The sequence below is a fragment of the Brugia malayi genome, assembly GCF_000002995.4.
Source record: "Brugia malayi strain FR3 genome assembly, contig: Bm_v4_Chr2_contig_001, whole genome shotgun sequence".
NCBI classification, from domain to species: domain Eukaryota; kingdom Metazoa; phylum Nematoda; class Chromadorea; order Rhabditida; family Onchocercidae; genus Brugia; species Brugia malayi.
In genome coordinates this window covers 361,787-377,127 of record NW_025062476.1, presented here as the reverse complement: position 1 = coordinate 377,127, position 15,341 = coordinate 361,787, and the positions used below count along the sequence as shown (strand labels likewise).

The window sequence follows — 15,341 nt, the reverse complement described above, 5'->3', positions numbered from 1 at the left end:
ATATATATATATATATATATACACGTGTATAAATGCAAAATACGAAGATCAATAAATCAAGTCATTTTCGCATTATAACGGAATTTTCAAAGTAAACCTTAAATTACTGAATTTGAATAATTCCTCTATTTGTCATTCCTAAGAAGACATTAGATTTCCTGATGCAAGTGACAGTTCTAATTTACACACTTAATCTACACTCAAATCAGGTCATCACAATACAAACTTCAACGGCATAAGCAATTATTTCACTCATGAAAATGTAGCTCTACACTAGAACACCAAGTTAAATAGAAGGTGAAAGAAAGGATACAGATATATAGCAAAAATATAAACAGATTTTATCTTTTTATCAGCTCTACAGATAACATTATTAGACTGCAACTAGTTATCTCTGTATTCTGTATTATAGGACAATATAACCTGTAGAACGAGTGTCAGAGAATGGATAACGTCAGATTTTTGTTAAACGAACGCAGTTCTAAGAATTAGAAAACAAAGTTATTAGTTGCAATTTCTTGGTTTACTATTACAAGTAATAGGATTGTCGATATTAGAATCCGATGCAAATATATTTCCATTGCGAGAATTCATCTATACCTTGTGAACCACCTTCACGACCTAAACCGCTTTCCTTCATTCCACCGAAAGCTGCCTCCGCGCAAGATACTAATCCTAAAACGACTGGATTTAATCTGAATTAGAATTTCGAAAGACATGAAATCTCTACATTTATTGGTAACGATAAGCGTGTTTAGCTATATGTACATCCAGTGATGTTATGGAACATTACAGAATTTAAGAGTAATTGATCAGCATACCTTCATTGATACCGATAATTCCAACCTGCAAGTTATGGCTAACACGTAGTATCTGAGCATATTCCGTTGTGAATATATAACCTTAAAGTTTATTTCTATCAAAAAATGTCGTTGTGTAAATAATAAAGAGATTCCCTCAATAATTTCCTACCCGACGTACATTGAGGTAAGACTGAGGTAAAATACGAATGATGCCAACAGAATACCTTTTGTTTTGCATTCAAGTGACCCGAAAATAGTTCATCTTTATCACAATCACCTCTTTATCTTTAAAATCAAACCAGCAAAGGAATGGCGACAAAATACAGTAAGTTCGAAAAACAACAGAAAAGTAGCTGATTCATTTTAGAAAAGATCAATGTTTGTTTTATCTGTAATAAAATTTAAGATATTACTAAACTAACCAGCTAGGCCAGTTCTGCAGCAGTTTGCCAGTGCCAAAACCTCTTCCTCCGTTTCGAACCTGAAATGCAGATGTTCTTCTGCGCATTATCCTTACTGATTCTGGATGCAAGCAAGAAGCAATATTTAGACTCGTTAAGGAGTGCAGAGCATCGAAAGGAATGCAATTTCCATTTTCAGAAATTGACTAACTTTTGGATAGCGAGAACGGGACCAAATATTTCAGTGTGGACAATATCCATATCATTGGTTACGTTAATCAGCAACGTTGGATTGAAACAGGTTGTTTGAGGAATACGTTTTCCACCCAATACTACATGTGCTCCCTTTTGAGTTGCATCTGATAGCAAGTTTTCAACCTTTAACTTTTAATAATAGTTAGTTAAATTAAGAAAGTTTTTCATTGATCTTAATTTTTGTATGCTTCTACAAAACTGCCTTATTATGACTAAGTATGGTTAAAAACTATGTAAATTACTCCTTAAACACTAAGTTTTATTATCATTACGCAAATCAATCAATTCATAAAATTACTTTTTTAATAGCTCTTTCATTTATAAGAGGCCCTTGTGTGACATTTGGTTGCATACCATTTCCGGTAACCAATTTCGCCATTGCATGCTTAACTTCTTCAACAAAAGAATCATAAATCGAAGAATGAACATAAAAACGATTTGGAGATATACATGTCTGTCCTGAACCTCGGAATTTCGATGCTATCGCTCCCTGAAGGTTTGAATTTGAAATTAGCTTATATTTATATCGTTTATGTTTTTGTGAGCAAAATTATGTTGCATGATTAGTGCAGTTTCTATTATACAAGCGAAAATGATCTCATCCTGCATTTTTCAAACATAAAAATAAGTACTTTGTGTTTGTAAAAATATACGCAACGAAAAGAAACAAAAAAATAACTATTGCACTGAGCAGTGGATGAGCTGTGAAAATTAACCCGATCTGCCTGAAAATTAACCCGATGAAATTAACCCGAAAAAGGCAAAAGCCTTTTTTAGGACTAGCCTTATTTAAAATTAATATGTGAAAAGTTCCCATTAATTTTAAATGAATAAAAGCAAACCTGAACTGCTGTTGAGAGATGAGCCGAAGGAAACACAATAAACGGTGCGTTACCACCTAGTTCAAGACATACTCGTTTCACCGTGCAAGCTGACTGTGAAAGCAAAAGCTGCAAATGGATAAAGCTAAACGAACAGTGATTGTGATAAGGATAAGAAATTATGATCATAAAGTTTTAACAAGCATTTATGGGCCGTAATAACAGGTTGTGAAACGCTTAGATCGCTTTGGTGCAAGTTTCAATCAAATAAATGATCGATATGCGATAATCTGAACGAGAAAATATTTACGTAAAAGATTTTAAGTATCAAAAGAAGGAAAAAGTTGGCTTACCTTTCCTACTTCAGTGCTGCCTGTAAATGAAATTGCGTTGATGTCGGTTGATTCACATAAAAACTTCACTATTCGTACCGTATTCTTCAAATCAGCTGGGACAACATTGAAGACACCGTCTGGAAGACCAGCTTCCTTAGCCGTCTGAAACCTACAATATGCTGGGCATTGTTTCAAAGATCTCAGTCTTAAAGTTCACTATTAAGTGAGCAAAAAACTTATAAACCTATCGAAAATATCACCTTCACCATAATGACATTCGTAATTATTGCATATAATAAATCACTGTCATTCTCTCTAATCACTGCTTATTTCTAATTTTATCAACAGAGAACGAATATTGGAGATGAAAAACTACAAAGAAAAATAAAATAACCTGTGCAAGAGCTAAGGCTGAAAGTGGTGTATCTTCGGCAGGTTTCACAACTACTGTGCAACCAATTGCTAGTGCTGCTGCAGCTTTTCGAGTAATCATTGCCGATGGGAAGTTCCACTACAGGAAATGATATTGTGAAAAAAATCTATCTGATCAGGATGACTTTTTCTAATTAGATAATTTAATCACTCCAACTGGGACTTTATAAAACGTTTACAGTGAGAAAAAGTCCATTAATTTGGGAAGATCGTAATCTAAAAAACTGAATAAAATGTTTACAGGTGTAATAATTCCAACGACGCCAATCGGTTCACGAGCGTGAAAATGTACTCGATGTGTCGATATAGGCTTTACAATCTGCCCATATACTCGTCGGGCTTCCTCGGCAAACCACTTCAGAAATGATGCTGAATAAACAATTTCACCGCGAGCTTCTTCTAGTGGTTTACCCTGAAAGGTACTAAATCAGTCCATTTTTCTTAATCAGTCAGGGAAGAATGATTTTTAAAGAAAGGTGGAATATAAATAGCAATGAAAAAACTGAAAAATGTAAAAGATCAAAAGAAAATGAAAAAATGAAGTAACATAGAAATCAACAAATATACTTCTTCAAGGGTAATAAGTTCGGCTAACTCATTCTGCTTTTCCAACATTTTGCGGTGCCAGTTGTCTAGTATTGTACCACGTTCTTTAGCGGTTGTAGACGATGACCATGCGCTGTAGGCTTCCCGTGCTGCTTTCACAGACTTCAATTTTCAAATCATAGATTTCAAGCATTAGATTCATTATACTATTAAAAGTCTCCATCACTAAATCACATTTGTTTATTTAGTCGTTGTATAACTTACTTTTTCTGCATCGATTGCATCACAATTGGTACATCTACATATGAGCTCATTATTGTATGGATTTACTACTTGAAAAGTGGAGTTTGATAATGCATTAATCCATCGTCCTATAAATAAACCATTCAGTCATTTAGCTGATACTTCCCGGAATATTTCTACTTTACCCGACCAAAAACTAATAATCTAACTTGATGTTCCTAATATATTTTTTGATGTTTGTTAATAATTACAGAATAGTTCGGACTGATCGAAGAACTCTTGTAAGAAAAACATTTTTATTCCATTTTTTCTCTGATTTTTCAACTGTTTTTTTTTTTTTTTTTTGCAACGATATACTTCATTTTTCTGTATCAGTCATGCACTGCAAAAGAAAAAGAATACTTTATTAACAATACCGTTAATAAAGGCCTTTGCACCTTCAGGTAGAAGCGATGTCCGATAGTACCGTACGTCAAGAAATGAATGTATTATACATCGACTAAACAAATGCGTCGTCCTTCCATTCATTCCACTGAACAATTATCACCAATCATTAAAATGAAAGAGATTTCCAGGGATTACAACTACCATAGACATGATTATCATCATCACTGTCATGCTAGCAATTATTAGTAATATCACAATTATCGTATTCGATATAATCATGCCATTATCCGCTTTTAGTTGCTTTTTTTTTTTTTTTTTTTGTAAAGTTTAAGGAGGGATAAACAACGGAGAAAGAAAATTCCATTTAACGATCTGTACCAGATACGCTTTCATTTAAGGCACTTGAGCGACTTGATTTAATTAGAAATTGCAAACGACCGTTTAAAAATCAATTAATTAATTAATAACATTATAGAATTACACAGAACAGCTGTTATTAAGAAAGGATGGGAGAAGCTTTTGTCATCTTTCATCACAGTGCATGGTTTTAGTTTAAAGATCACTGAGAGCTAATAATATTCATATCTGTACATTAGGTATTCCACGTCATTAATCTCGAACATTCCTTTATCTCAAGCTGTTGTGTTCATTCTCGAAATGAGTTAGCGGTCAAATGTCCTTATTATCTGAGCTACTGTGATTCACAGCAGAGAAACTGCTTGCACTGTGAGAACGACAAAAGGTCAAGTGGGGTTCACTGCACTAAAGGACCGATAGATAAACGACCACGGGATTCAAGGAACGGTCTGACTCGTGACCCGACGTGACTCACATGAATTTTTATATGTCAGAATTTTTGGCTGCAGCACTTCAAATAGAAAGAAAAACGAGCGGGAGTTTGTTCACTGGGCGGCAACAAGGCTTTGGGTTTGGCGTAGTTACGTAGTTTCCGTCACGTGGTTTAAGTTTAGTGGTAGGGTCTTTGTGTTGTGACGGACGTCTCTTGTTGATATGCAGGACAGAAAGTGAGTGTCACTCGAACAACTCTCAGTGTCATTTGTCTGTTCTAATTATTGCTTAATTGGTTGAACTCAAGCATTTCACAGTATTCAGAAGCATTCCTTACTACTAAGTCATTTGGTACCCTTTTCGAAGCATTAATTAAACAGGTATGACAGGATGCGTAATCTGAAATGTATCCTTTGTTTACCGAATGTATAATTATTTATTGATAGCTACAACTGTTATCGAGACTGTCGTTTTGTCCCTCATAGCATTAATTTCTAATCTTTATCATTTCTTCCTTCAACAAAAATGCATAGCTGTTGCAAACCTTTTTATTGGTTAACAAAATATACTAGCCTGTTGCTCAACTCGTTCTGCTCAAAATGAATCTGTTCTTTCCCTTGGTTTGTAATCTTTTTCATACCATTTATCTCATTATTTGGATAGCTTCAGGCTTCATTAATGGAATGTTATTCAAATCAAATAATTAGTTCTTTTAGTGCAGAACAATGGAAAATTTCGCTAATTCAGCAACTCATACTACGCAACTACCTGTTACACGAGTCAAAAAAATATTTAGACTCTGCTCGAACTGTACGAATATTTCAACTGAAGCCGTGCACCTTTTGACATTTGCAGCGGTGTGCTTTTTTTTTTTTTTTTTTTTTTTTTTTTTTTTTTTTGAAAGTGAGATCAAGGATTTCTCATTTTAACGTTTGAAATAATGACATTTCTTTAACTTTATTCATCTTTCCCTTTTTAATAAATTTCACTTGTATTTTCCTAAAAATTTCAGGAACGCTTCATTGGCTTGCTGGCAAAAGTAGCATATGGACAGGCAGTTTTTGACAAACGAAAAACTCTTCAGCTAAAAGATCTTGGTAATACCTTGCTAAATTTAATACTTTTTGCATTTTTCTGATTTTAATACACTTGGAGAGGTTTTGTAGGCTACCCTAGAAGTTAAATGAATGAGATTCAAAGAGGAAATTTTTTAGGTAGGGGTTTCGTTTGGTCATTGTGGAACAGGACTTTCTTTTCAGAATTTTGTGTGAAGAATTACGAACCATTTAGTTTTCTGGATGGCACACTGGACGGATGGCCGGAAATTAGCGGAGGAAAACGTGGTTTTGGCAATGGATCAAGCGGCGTTGTGACTACAGGAATATCAGAGAGATTTTTTCCTCTTAATGCAGATGAAAAACAAGAAGACTTGAATGTTGATATTAATGACTCAAATGAAATATTTGGTTTCGATGATTCGTTAGAAGAAAGCGAACCTCCACTCGATGACCAGATTGCTGAAAAGCTAGATAGCGCTGTAACTGCGGAGAAAACAGAAATGGTTGATGTTATTTCAGAAATCCAAAGCCCTAAGCAAGCAGTTTTTGGCCACTACGGTTATTATCTCCCGATGAATTCAACTGTTGCTACGCTAACTCAAACTGCCAATATTGAAGTAGGGGTTGATATGAAGCATAATAAACAGAAAGAAGAGGAAATGGAAATTGATACATCTACACAGTATGATTCTCTGAATAGGACTGGATTTGAAATGGCAACCGATACAGTCGAAGTCCCGTCGAATATTTAACCTTATAATAATCAAATAGATATTACCAGGTTATATCATGTATTATTAATCAGTGAGCAGGATCATCCAAAAAGACTTAATTTATCTTACACAGAAAAAGTCAGTGTATACCTTACTACGGCACTAAGGATAGTTCTCAACTTTCACTGGAAATGTATCGTTAAACAGCTGATCACTGCTCTGTATTATATATTGATTTAGCTTCCTTAGCAGTTAACTATGGCCTTTTCTAAATGCAGTTTCTCGAAACTTTATATGTGCTCATTATATGTTTTGCTAGAACAGTTTTTTATTAGATGTCCGTTAGGCTATAGGTTAACAACGGACATCTGGCTTCTTTCGCTCTGCATATGCATAAAACTGCTAGTAGCATCGTCGTTTGCTCTTTAGTTCAAATGTGTTTTCATGTTTTGTTCTCCCTATCTGTTCATTTGACTACTTGAACTTTTTAAATTGACTTGAAATTGCATTATCACAGACAGTTTGAAGTAGTTTTTATGATTTTCTTGAATCTTTCACACAAATATTTCAAATTGCTTTATTGAAATGTTGCACTTAGGCTTTTCTCTTATTTAATGGTTTAAAAAGTTGCGAAAATAACAAAGCTTTTTCCATGCTGCCTTCAAATTTCAATTTTCCAGATGTGACTGCTATCGTCAGTGGCATTTCACCACTGAATAGTTTGTACAACGTTTGTAGATCTATTGTGAAATGCACATCCACATGTTGAGTATTATCTAATGACTTATGAATACCACCTTGTCCATTCTTTAGATTGAAATATATGCTATGAATTTTTGGACCTAGAAATGAAACAGTTATTTTCAGAAAATGAATGATAATTTCTGGAAAAAATGGTAGCTGAATAACCAACATGGAAACAAAGTCAGATTAAGTGAACCGTTCTGATTTGCCAAATTCCATCTATTATATTAAACCCAATTTGAAAAGTTCTCGTCGATAATATATCAGAGGCATTCCACAGCTTTTGAAATCAAGAAGAAAAGGATGGTGGGGAACTTCACTGAAGTTAGCAAGGTGAGAGGTAGGGTACAAATTTTTAAAGCATCATGTAGGAAAGATAAGATCGATAACTTTTGACTGCTTACCTTCTATCACATCGAATTGGTAGATAGCTTGGATTTTCTGTACTATGTCTGGAGTGATGCGTTGTTTAGTTTCATCTATCAACACATCCAAGGACAAAATTGAGGTAGCTGTTCCAAAATTTGCTGTTTCAGCAACATCAGAAAGAAAGAAGTCTTCTAATAATGTCGCTCCTAGATATAGTGACTTCCAAGATTCGAGATCATTTTGGAAATTAAAGTGAAAAATTTTCTTTGCAGTATTGTGACGAAAATTTAGGCTTGGCTGAAGAATATGTGGTCGAGACGTATCGACCAATTAATTAAGATAATCATTAGACTAACTGTTTGTATTTTGCCACATGCAGTGTATAAAATTACATATAATTACCTGGATTAACGGAATATTGATCAAAATCCTTCATTCCTTCTTCCCGTAAAATCTCTTCATCGATAACAAAATTTCCGGTGTAATTAGTGCTATCACGAGAAAGTAACGCATATGCAGCATCTGCCATAATTGTTGGCTTACGACAATTCTGTAAAATTGGCTAATGTAGCTGATATCAAAATATATGAATGAATAAGATTTATGCTATTCCGAAATTCATGACAAGATTGTATTCCCAGCAAAAATCTTGATCTCTTCTCCAGGCAAATTTTTATGAGAACGATTTCATTTCTGCTTATAATTTACAACAAATGTTGAGAATGTTCAAATTTTATTAATGTTTTTCTTGTTATTATTTCTATTTTTAACTTTTTAATGCTTCTTGTCCCACTCATTTATTTGCCTTTTAACAGAGTAAAGGAATTTTCCAGAAAGAAGAAGTAAAGAGGAACATTTTGAGCAGCTTTGGTCGAAATCATTTCCATCGCAACAGTCCAGATTGCTGTCCTTGGCCACAACGCATTCACAGCAATATTGAAATGTCGCAGCTCTTCGTGCATTCCCAACACACACATTGACATGCCATACTTGGCCATCGTATACGCTAAATGCAGATTGTATGAGTCACACAGATGACAATGACTGTCCTTCTCATCTTCTCATGTCCGTTCTGCTCTTTGCTTCATTTTCCCTGATACTATTAATAGCAGTGAACACATTTCAACGCTTACCCACGTGATTAGTAAACCAGTGTTTAGCCATATTTAGTGGTGGACTGATATTCAGAATGTGAGGATTTCTACCATTTTTCAAGAATGGGATGCATTTTTGGGACCTGTAAAGGTAACCTTATTCAATAAGGATGTGAATTTCAATTTCTTTTTTTTTTACATTTCGGACATTCTTTGAATGAGCAATTTCATTAAACTGATTTCTCTGGATTGTATCATACAGTAGTACATCGATATTGTTGCTAGACTGTGCACTTACATCAGGAAAGTTCCACGTGTATTGATCTGATGCATCAAATCAAATTTTTTCATTGTTGTTTGTAATGTCCCGGTAAGTGATATAGCACTAGCATTATTAATTAGAATATCGATTCCACCGAATTTTTCGACGGTTTCGGAGACTGCTTTTGTTACTGATTGCTCATCACGTACGTCAACTACGCATGCCAATCCTTTGCCACCTGCCTATAGTCAAAGTTACATCATTAAAACAAGTTGGAAAAAAAAAATTGTGCGAACGTAGGGAAGAAAGGTAAGCAACCGTAATAAGCAAATCATTATGAAGATCGGAGTCTAAGAACTTCAAATAATTGAACATGCGTGAGAAGGAACGTCAAATCAGAAGGTCGTGCTGCAGTTAGCCTCAATGTGCATTCAGAAGGTCATGCTGCAGTTAGCCTCAATGTGCATTCAGAAGGTCATGCTGCAGTTAGCCTCAATGTGCATTCAGAAGGTCATGCTGCAGTTAGCCTCAATGTGCATTCAGAAGGTCATGCTGCAGTTAGCCTTAATGTGCATTCAGAAGGTCATGCTGCAGTTAGCCTCAATGTGCATTCAGAAGGTCATGCTGCAGTTAGCCTTAATGTGCATTCAGAAGGTCATGCTGCAGTTAGCCTCAACTTCACGACCGTTTTCCTGATACAAAAAAAAAAAAAAAAAACAACCTTCTCAATGTCTTCGACAGCTGAATAGATTGTTCCTGGTAGTTTGGGATGTGGCTGGGCAGTTTTTGCAGCCACAACAATATTAGCACCATCTTTTGCTAACTTCAGGGCAATTTCCTTACCAATACCTCGAGAAGCCCCCGTAATGATCACTGTCCGTCCTGCAAACTTCCTGGAAATTCCACATTTCTTATTTAGCTTCAGTAGTTTCACATTCCTATTTTGCTATGTACAACTTCTAACTGTATTTTTTTTTGGATTGATTCACTTTTTAGGGAAAAAAATAATTATAAGCTGTTAGCTTTAGCAATTTTTCAATTTTTCGTTAGCAATTCGTAATTACCAGAAATGATTTTTTGAAATTTAATAGTAACTGAATTATTCAGAAAGAAGAAAAACATAACACAAAAATATGAGATAAATGCTGGTCAAGTTTTAGTACCAGGAGCAGTTCACTGTCTTTTAATCAGGGAAAAAAAAAAAAAAAAAGTTTATGAAAGTGTAATTGCAGCAAAAGTTAATATAATTTAATAATTGAATCAAGCTGAAAAAGGAAGAAAACAAACAAACCCAGTTGTAATCATCGTTTTTCAACCTAAGGAGAAGCGATCTTGATCACTTCCCACCTCTAACTAATCCTGAAAATTTTATAGATTTGAGGACGGAACCGTTTTATCAGCGAATAGACCTTCTTCATCAATAAGGGAATCAAATCAAAATAGTGGTGAAAATATGAGGAAGCACAGTTGCATCGAAGTAATGGCGCATATTGACATCAGAGAATTGCGGAAATGTCATAATAATTTCATTCTTCTTCATTATTCTTCACAAATGAAAGTTTTTGGACGGATAAAAGGGACTTTCCTCTCATTCATTCAGCATTTTGATGCAATTCTCATCGATGAAAAATAGTATTTCCATTGATAAAGTACTAAAATGCTACTACTTATAATTTTTATGACTAAAACTTCTATCCATCCATGTAATAAAAAGATTACAAATCAGCCAATCATTTGAAATGTTTACAACACATGAATTAAAAGTGAACTGTAGACGTATTTTTGTGCACCAAGTTGACATGATAAGCCTTATCATTGTAGAAGACAGCTTCTTCAGTTGATTAGCTGATCAGAAGTTAAAACGAACTTATGCTGCAGTGATTCAAATGGATTCACTACTCAAGGATGTTATACATTTTTCAGCAAGATGCTACATCTAACCGACTTATATGAAAGACACAGTACTACTACTTCTCTATGTGATAATAAAGATTGAAATGAAATCATTCCCGCCACCAATATGGACAGTTGTTAAAAATTAAGCATCATCGAATTTAGGCTTCTCATTACTGAATGCAGCAGCGCTTGCGTGGAACAAATCATCGGATTGGAGCTGTGATTGGTTCCATGTGCGGATAAACTGGATCGAGTCGTCGATAGTATGATCTCGAGAATAGTTCATTGCTAGTTTGGTACCTTGAACAGCAATGGGACTTTTCGTGGCGATAATATCAGCTAGCGACAAAGCCGCTATTAGGCATTCTTCGGTGCCATCGAATTGCCGGGATATGAAACCTAAATGCTTACTCATTTGATTCACATAACAACAAAAATATATTATAGGAATAATGATACCTTACAAAAAGTTTCATCGGCACTAATTGTCACTTTACAGTTCCAAGTTGACACTTCTTCAAAGATTCACTATCTGTGTTAAAATTTTCATTATAGTTCGCACACACTGTTACCGTTAAGTAAATGGATTGCAAATAAAACCAGTGCATACATTTTCCTATTGAATAATAATTTGATAGCATAATTCTTTATCTCGAACAGATTGTTCGTAAGTATGATGACTTCAAACTTTTTAAATTTGAACCTTAAAGTTTGAAGCATTTAGTTTCTGACGATTGTTTCTTGCTTAATTCTAAAAATATACAGAAAAATAGATAGGAAAAGCTGTCAAAAATGCTTGAAATGATTGATTTTCTTTAAGTTCTCTGTTGCAAACAATCTAAGATAAAAAAAGACTCGAGAAATCTTTGTATTTCTGGAATTGACCAAAACCGAACTTTATTGGTTATTTTCTGAATTTCGATCCATAACTGATCAGATATAATGCGGTGTTATAACTGATAATTAAGTCCAATAGTTTCACTACTTCAGAAACAAAGCCATCGCATGCTACATGCAATCAGAACTTCTAACTGATGCAGTAATTTTCCGGTTCTTTCATTCCTGTTGTTTTACTACAAGTAACCTATATGGTAGTTAACTGACTGAAATTTGGAACTAGCAAAGTGTTAAACAAGGGAAGCTTATGACTTTTTACAAAGTTATGCGTCGTTTAAAACTTTTTTTTTATTTCAAGAATGAAAAAAAAAAAAACTAACCATATTGCAATGCCTCGGAACTATTAAAATCACGAGCTGTATAAGCAAATTCACGGGTCAAACTGTCATTCCCAACGAGTTTATTGATTCGATTTAAAATACCGACATCTGCAGCTAAGCCAATATCCACCTCCTGAATTTTACCTTTAATTTACCTTTTCTTACCTTACTCTCTCTTACCTTACTCTGGACAACTAACTAACTTTCACAGAGAAGACTGCATCCTTTGAAGCATAGCGTATGTCAGCCGCTGCTGCGAGACTGATTCCCGCCCCGATACAGTGACCGTGAATCGCGGCGATCACCGGTTTTGGACATTTCTCCAACGATGTGAAGCTATCTTGACATGTAGCTATCAGCTCACGAAGTTTCAGCGACTTACGACCAGTGTCCAACGTGTTGTTCCGGATAATAGCCGCAAGTTGCTGGAAATTGTTGAAGGAATAAAATTTCCATTCTTTCTACATTTTCAAAATGCATATGTTAAATATGGCAAGAAATTGCAGTCATACAGGAAAGATAATGAAAACTAAAAATTGGAACAATTAAAAGAACAGACGTCAGATCCAGCTTTGATATTGATTCCGGCACAAAACGATTTTCCGACTGCAGACAGTACAATTGAACGACACTTAGAATTGATTGCTAAATGGTCGAAAACACTTCGAAGTTCTCTAAAATATGAAAGTCAATTATTTTTGCTGCTCAATAATGCGAAAACAGAAATATATTTTAAAATAAAAATTGAATTTTTAGCACTCTAAAATATATCAGTGAACCTCCAAAATGGGAGAGTGAAAGCGTTCCTTATTTCAGGTCGATTTAATTTAACATTGAAAACGTGTTCGCTGTGTTGAATGACCTCGATAAAATCCAAACCAGAAAACGTCGATAGTGTAAACTTCCTTGTATTCCGGAAATTTGAAAATTGTTGTAAAACAGATATCTTTTTGTTCATCTAACTGGAAAAATTGATTTCAAAGCTATTTGATAGAATTAACAAACAAAAGTAAGCCTTTCTGATCTGTGAGATAGAAATCGGATCTAACATCCAGAAAACCAGAAATCAGCGCCATAATGAGATGAACGGATAGAACAAGCAGTAAAAATGAACGATTTTCATTTCGCAGATAAATTTGGATAATTAAATTCTGCAATAAAAACAAAAAGGACCGTCCTGGCTACAATTTCTTCACAGTGTACGGACTATATTGCGGGACAAATGACATATCATTAAATCGCGGGTACAAGAAGATTTTGGACTTTGTACCGTGGTCGATCGTAGTTGCCAATAGCAGTGAATTTCATATGGGAAGAGAGGGTAAAGGATGGGCTGATGGGCTGGGGAGAAGTACCTGGGATGATAGGGTATCAGCAGAGAAGGGACTGGTATTGGGGAGAAGTACCTGTGATGATAGAGTATCAGCAGAGAAGGGACTGGTATTGGCGAGAAGTACCCGCGATGATAAGGTACCGGTAGAGAGGGGAGTGGTGTTGGGGAGAAGTACCCGGGATGATAAGGTACCATCAGTAAAGTCGTCTGATGGTATGTTAATGTTGCTGACCGATGACGGCGGCACATACCGGATGGAGTGTAGCAACAGATGACACTGCTTTATGAATTGTCGAAATCGTCTATTGCCGGTTTTTCGGACCAAAGAAATAGATGACAGGCGAATTGTACTCTATCTAAACTATAGGCAATATTGTATAAATTGTGAATTTCAAGGAAATGCAATGCCGGTTTTAACTGTTTTCTGTGTTAGCTGTTCCGGATTTGTCTCATCCCAACAGACAGTTAGTTACAGCTTCAAAAAAAAGTTTTTTTCGGCTGATCTGAAAAGAATTTATTACTGGAAAATTTGGAATATGCGCGACGATAACTACTGACTTCACACCATTTGTTGTTAAACAGTGGACCGTAACCGGAGAAGAAAGAAGAAAATGATGAGAGGAAGTTGCTGGATGTGCAATATGGGAGTTGACGAGCTGATTCCAGAAAGCGTAGTGTATCGGAAGATTGCTGATCTCTTCAAGGACATCCCGGTGATACGGAAAGTTATGTTCAAAATTCGGAAGACTCAATTACAATTCATTCAAGTCACTTCATTTTGCATTAACATTTTCAATCAGAACTGTATATTCGTTTTACTATTTTCAGCTATTTCTAAGTTTCAAAAAGCAAACTGTCAAATCATTAGGTGAAATTTTATTCTGAAAAAGTCGACTACTTCCTATAATTCATTTTCAAATTTTATCCTACTCATCACGTCCATCAACAAGTAATCTACGCCTTATCAGAAGTAAGCTTTCCTATTGATCACTATTTAGAACATATCATTTGCACTCTTAAACGACGACCTCTTACTCAATTGACACTCCTTAATACTCGTCACTCGTTACCTTAGGATAACTTTTTGGACCTATGAAACTTTGCTTTCAATTTGAGCCTACTATTCTTGGTAACTAGAAATCTATCTGAAAGTATGCAGTATTCTCAAGTTCTAACCATCTGGATCACGAGAAAAATTAGCCCTTGGGATATTTATTTATTTTGTGAACTGTTAGTTAAACCAATACAAAAATTTCTGATTTATATGAAAGTAATAAAGCATACATGTACACGGTGACAACGCAAAGAGACAAATCATATTGTCAACATGATCAAATAAACATGACCAGATGTTTAAAGTGGTCATTGTGCAGTCAACTACGGAAACATGACAAAAAGCTGGTTTTGATCACATCTGTAATTGCAAAAATCATTAATAATGATGTTGGGTAAAGAACGTCACTAGGATAACAAAGGTAGCAATCAATTTGTAAAATCCACAAATAATTTTTCCAAGACAATCTTCCCTTTTAAGTTCGATCTATCTTGACAGATGATACAGGAGATGTATTCATGAGATGATGATATTGTTTTGCACACTGTCAGATAGATACAGTTAGATTATCAGTAGAAACAAGTCTATG

General features: G+C 35.0%; 5 protein-coding genes across 5 annotated transcripts; 2 read left to right on the top strand and 3 right to left on the bottom strand.

Annotated features, from left to right (window-relative positions):
• Positions 1–553: 553 nt before the first annotated feature.
• Positions 554–4,364, bottom strand: Bma-alh-7 (Succinate semialdehyde dehydrogenase, mitochondrial precursor, putative; the record flags this gene model as incomplete). Its single annotated transcript, XM_001898516.2, has 12 exons — positions 554–675; positions 822–902; positions 1,226–1,284; positions 1,416–1,582; positions 1,758–1,949; positions 2,302–2,409; positions 2,634–2,777; positions 3,010–3,126; positions 3,289–3,459; positions 3,615–3,755; positions 3,858–3,964; positions 4,253–4,364. 12 exons carry the CDS (start codon positions 4,362–4,364, stop codon positions 554–556), a joined length of 1,521 nt encoding a protein of 506 aa, XP_001898551.2.
• A 1,247-nt stretch (positions 4,365–5,611) lies between these two features.
• On the top strand, positions 5,612–6,822 carry Bm10254 (Conserved hypothetical protein, putative; the record flags this gene model as incomplete). The annotated part of the gene is made up of 4 exons (XM_043077954.1): positions 5,612–5,632; positions 5,729–5,869; positions 6,025–6,109; positions 6,272–6,822. 4 exons carry the CDS (start codon positions 5,612–5,614, stop codon positions 6,820–6,822), a joined length of 798 nt encoding a protein of 265 aa, XP_042933888.1.
• Positions 6,823–7,377: 555 nt separating this feature from the next.
• Positions 7,378–10,557, bottom strand: Bm2277 (oxidoreductase, short chain dehydrogenase/reductase family protein; the record flags this gene model as incomplete). The annotated part of the gene is made up of 8 exons (XM_001898514.2): positions 7,378–7,625; positions 7,932–8,102; positions 8,299–8,446; positions 8,751–8,902; positions 9,030–9,133; positions 9,289–9,494; positions 9,974–10,145; positions 10,544–10,557. 8 exons carry the CDS (start codon positions 10,555–10,557, stop codon positions 7,378–7,380), a joined length of 1,215 nt encoding a protein of 404 aa, XP_001898549.1.
• A 733-nt stretch (positions 10,558–11,290) lies between these two features.
• On the bottom strand, positions 11,291–13,323 carry Bm8364 (enoyl-CoA hydratase/isomerase family protein; the record flags this gene model as incomplete). The annotated part of the gene is made up of 5 exons (XM_043077953.1): positions 11,291–11,547; positions 12,366–12,498; positions 12,569–12,790; positions 12,925–13,039; positions 13,145–13,323. The coding sequence occupies 5 exons, from the start codon at positions 13,321–13,323 to the stop codon at positions 11,291–11,293; spliced, it is 906 nt and encodes a 301-aa protein (XP_042933887.1).
• Positions 13,324–13,673: 350 nt separating this feature from the next.
• Positions 13,674–14,485, top strand: Bm8363 (Uncharacterized protein; the record flags this gene model as incomplete). The annotated part of the gene is made up of 2 exons (XM_001898512.2): positions 13,674–13,911; positions 14,403–14,485. 2 exons carry the CDS (start codon positions 13,674–13,676, stop codon positions 14,483–14,485), a joined length of 321 nt encoding a protein of 106 aa, XP_001898547.2.
• Between the last annotated feature and the right edge of the window lie 856 nt (positions 14,486–15,341).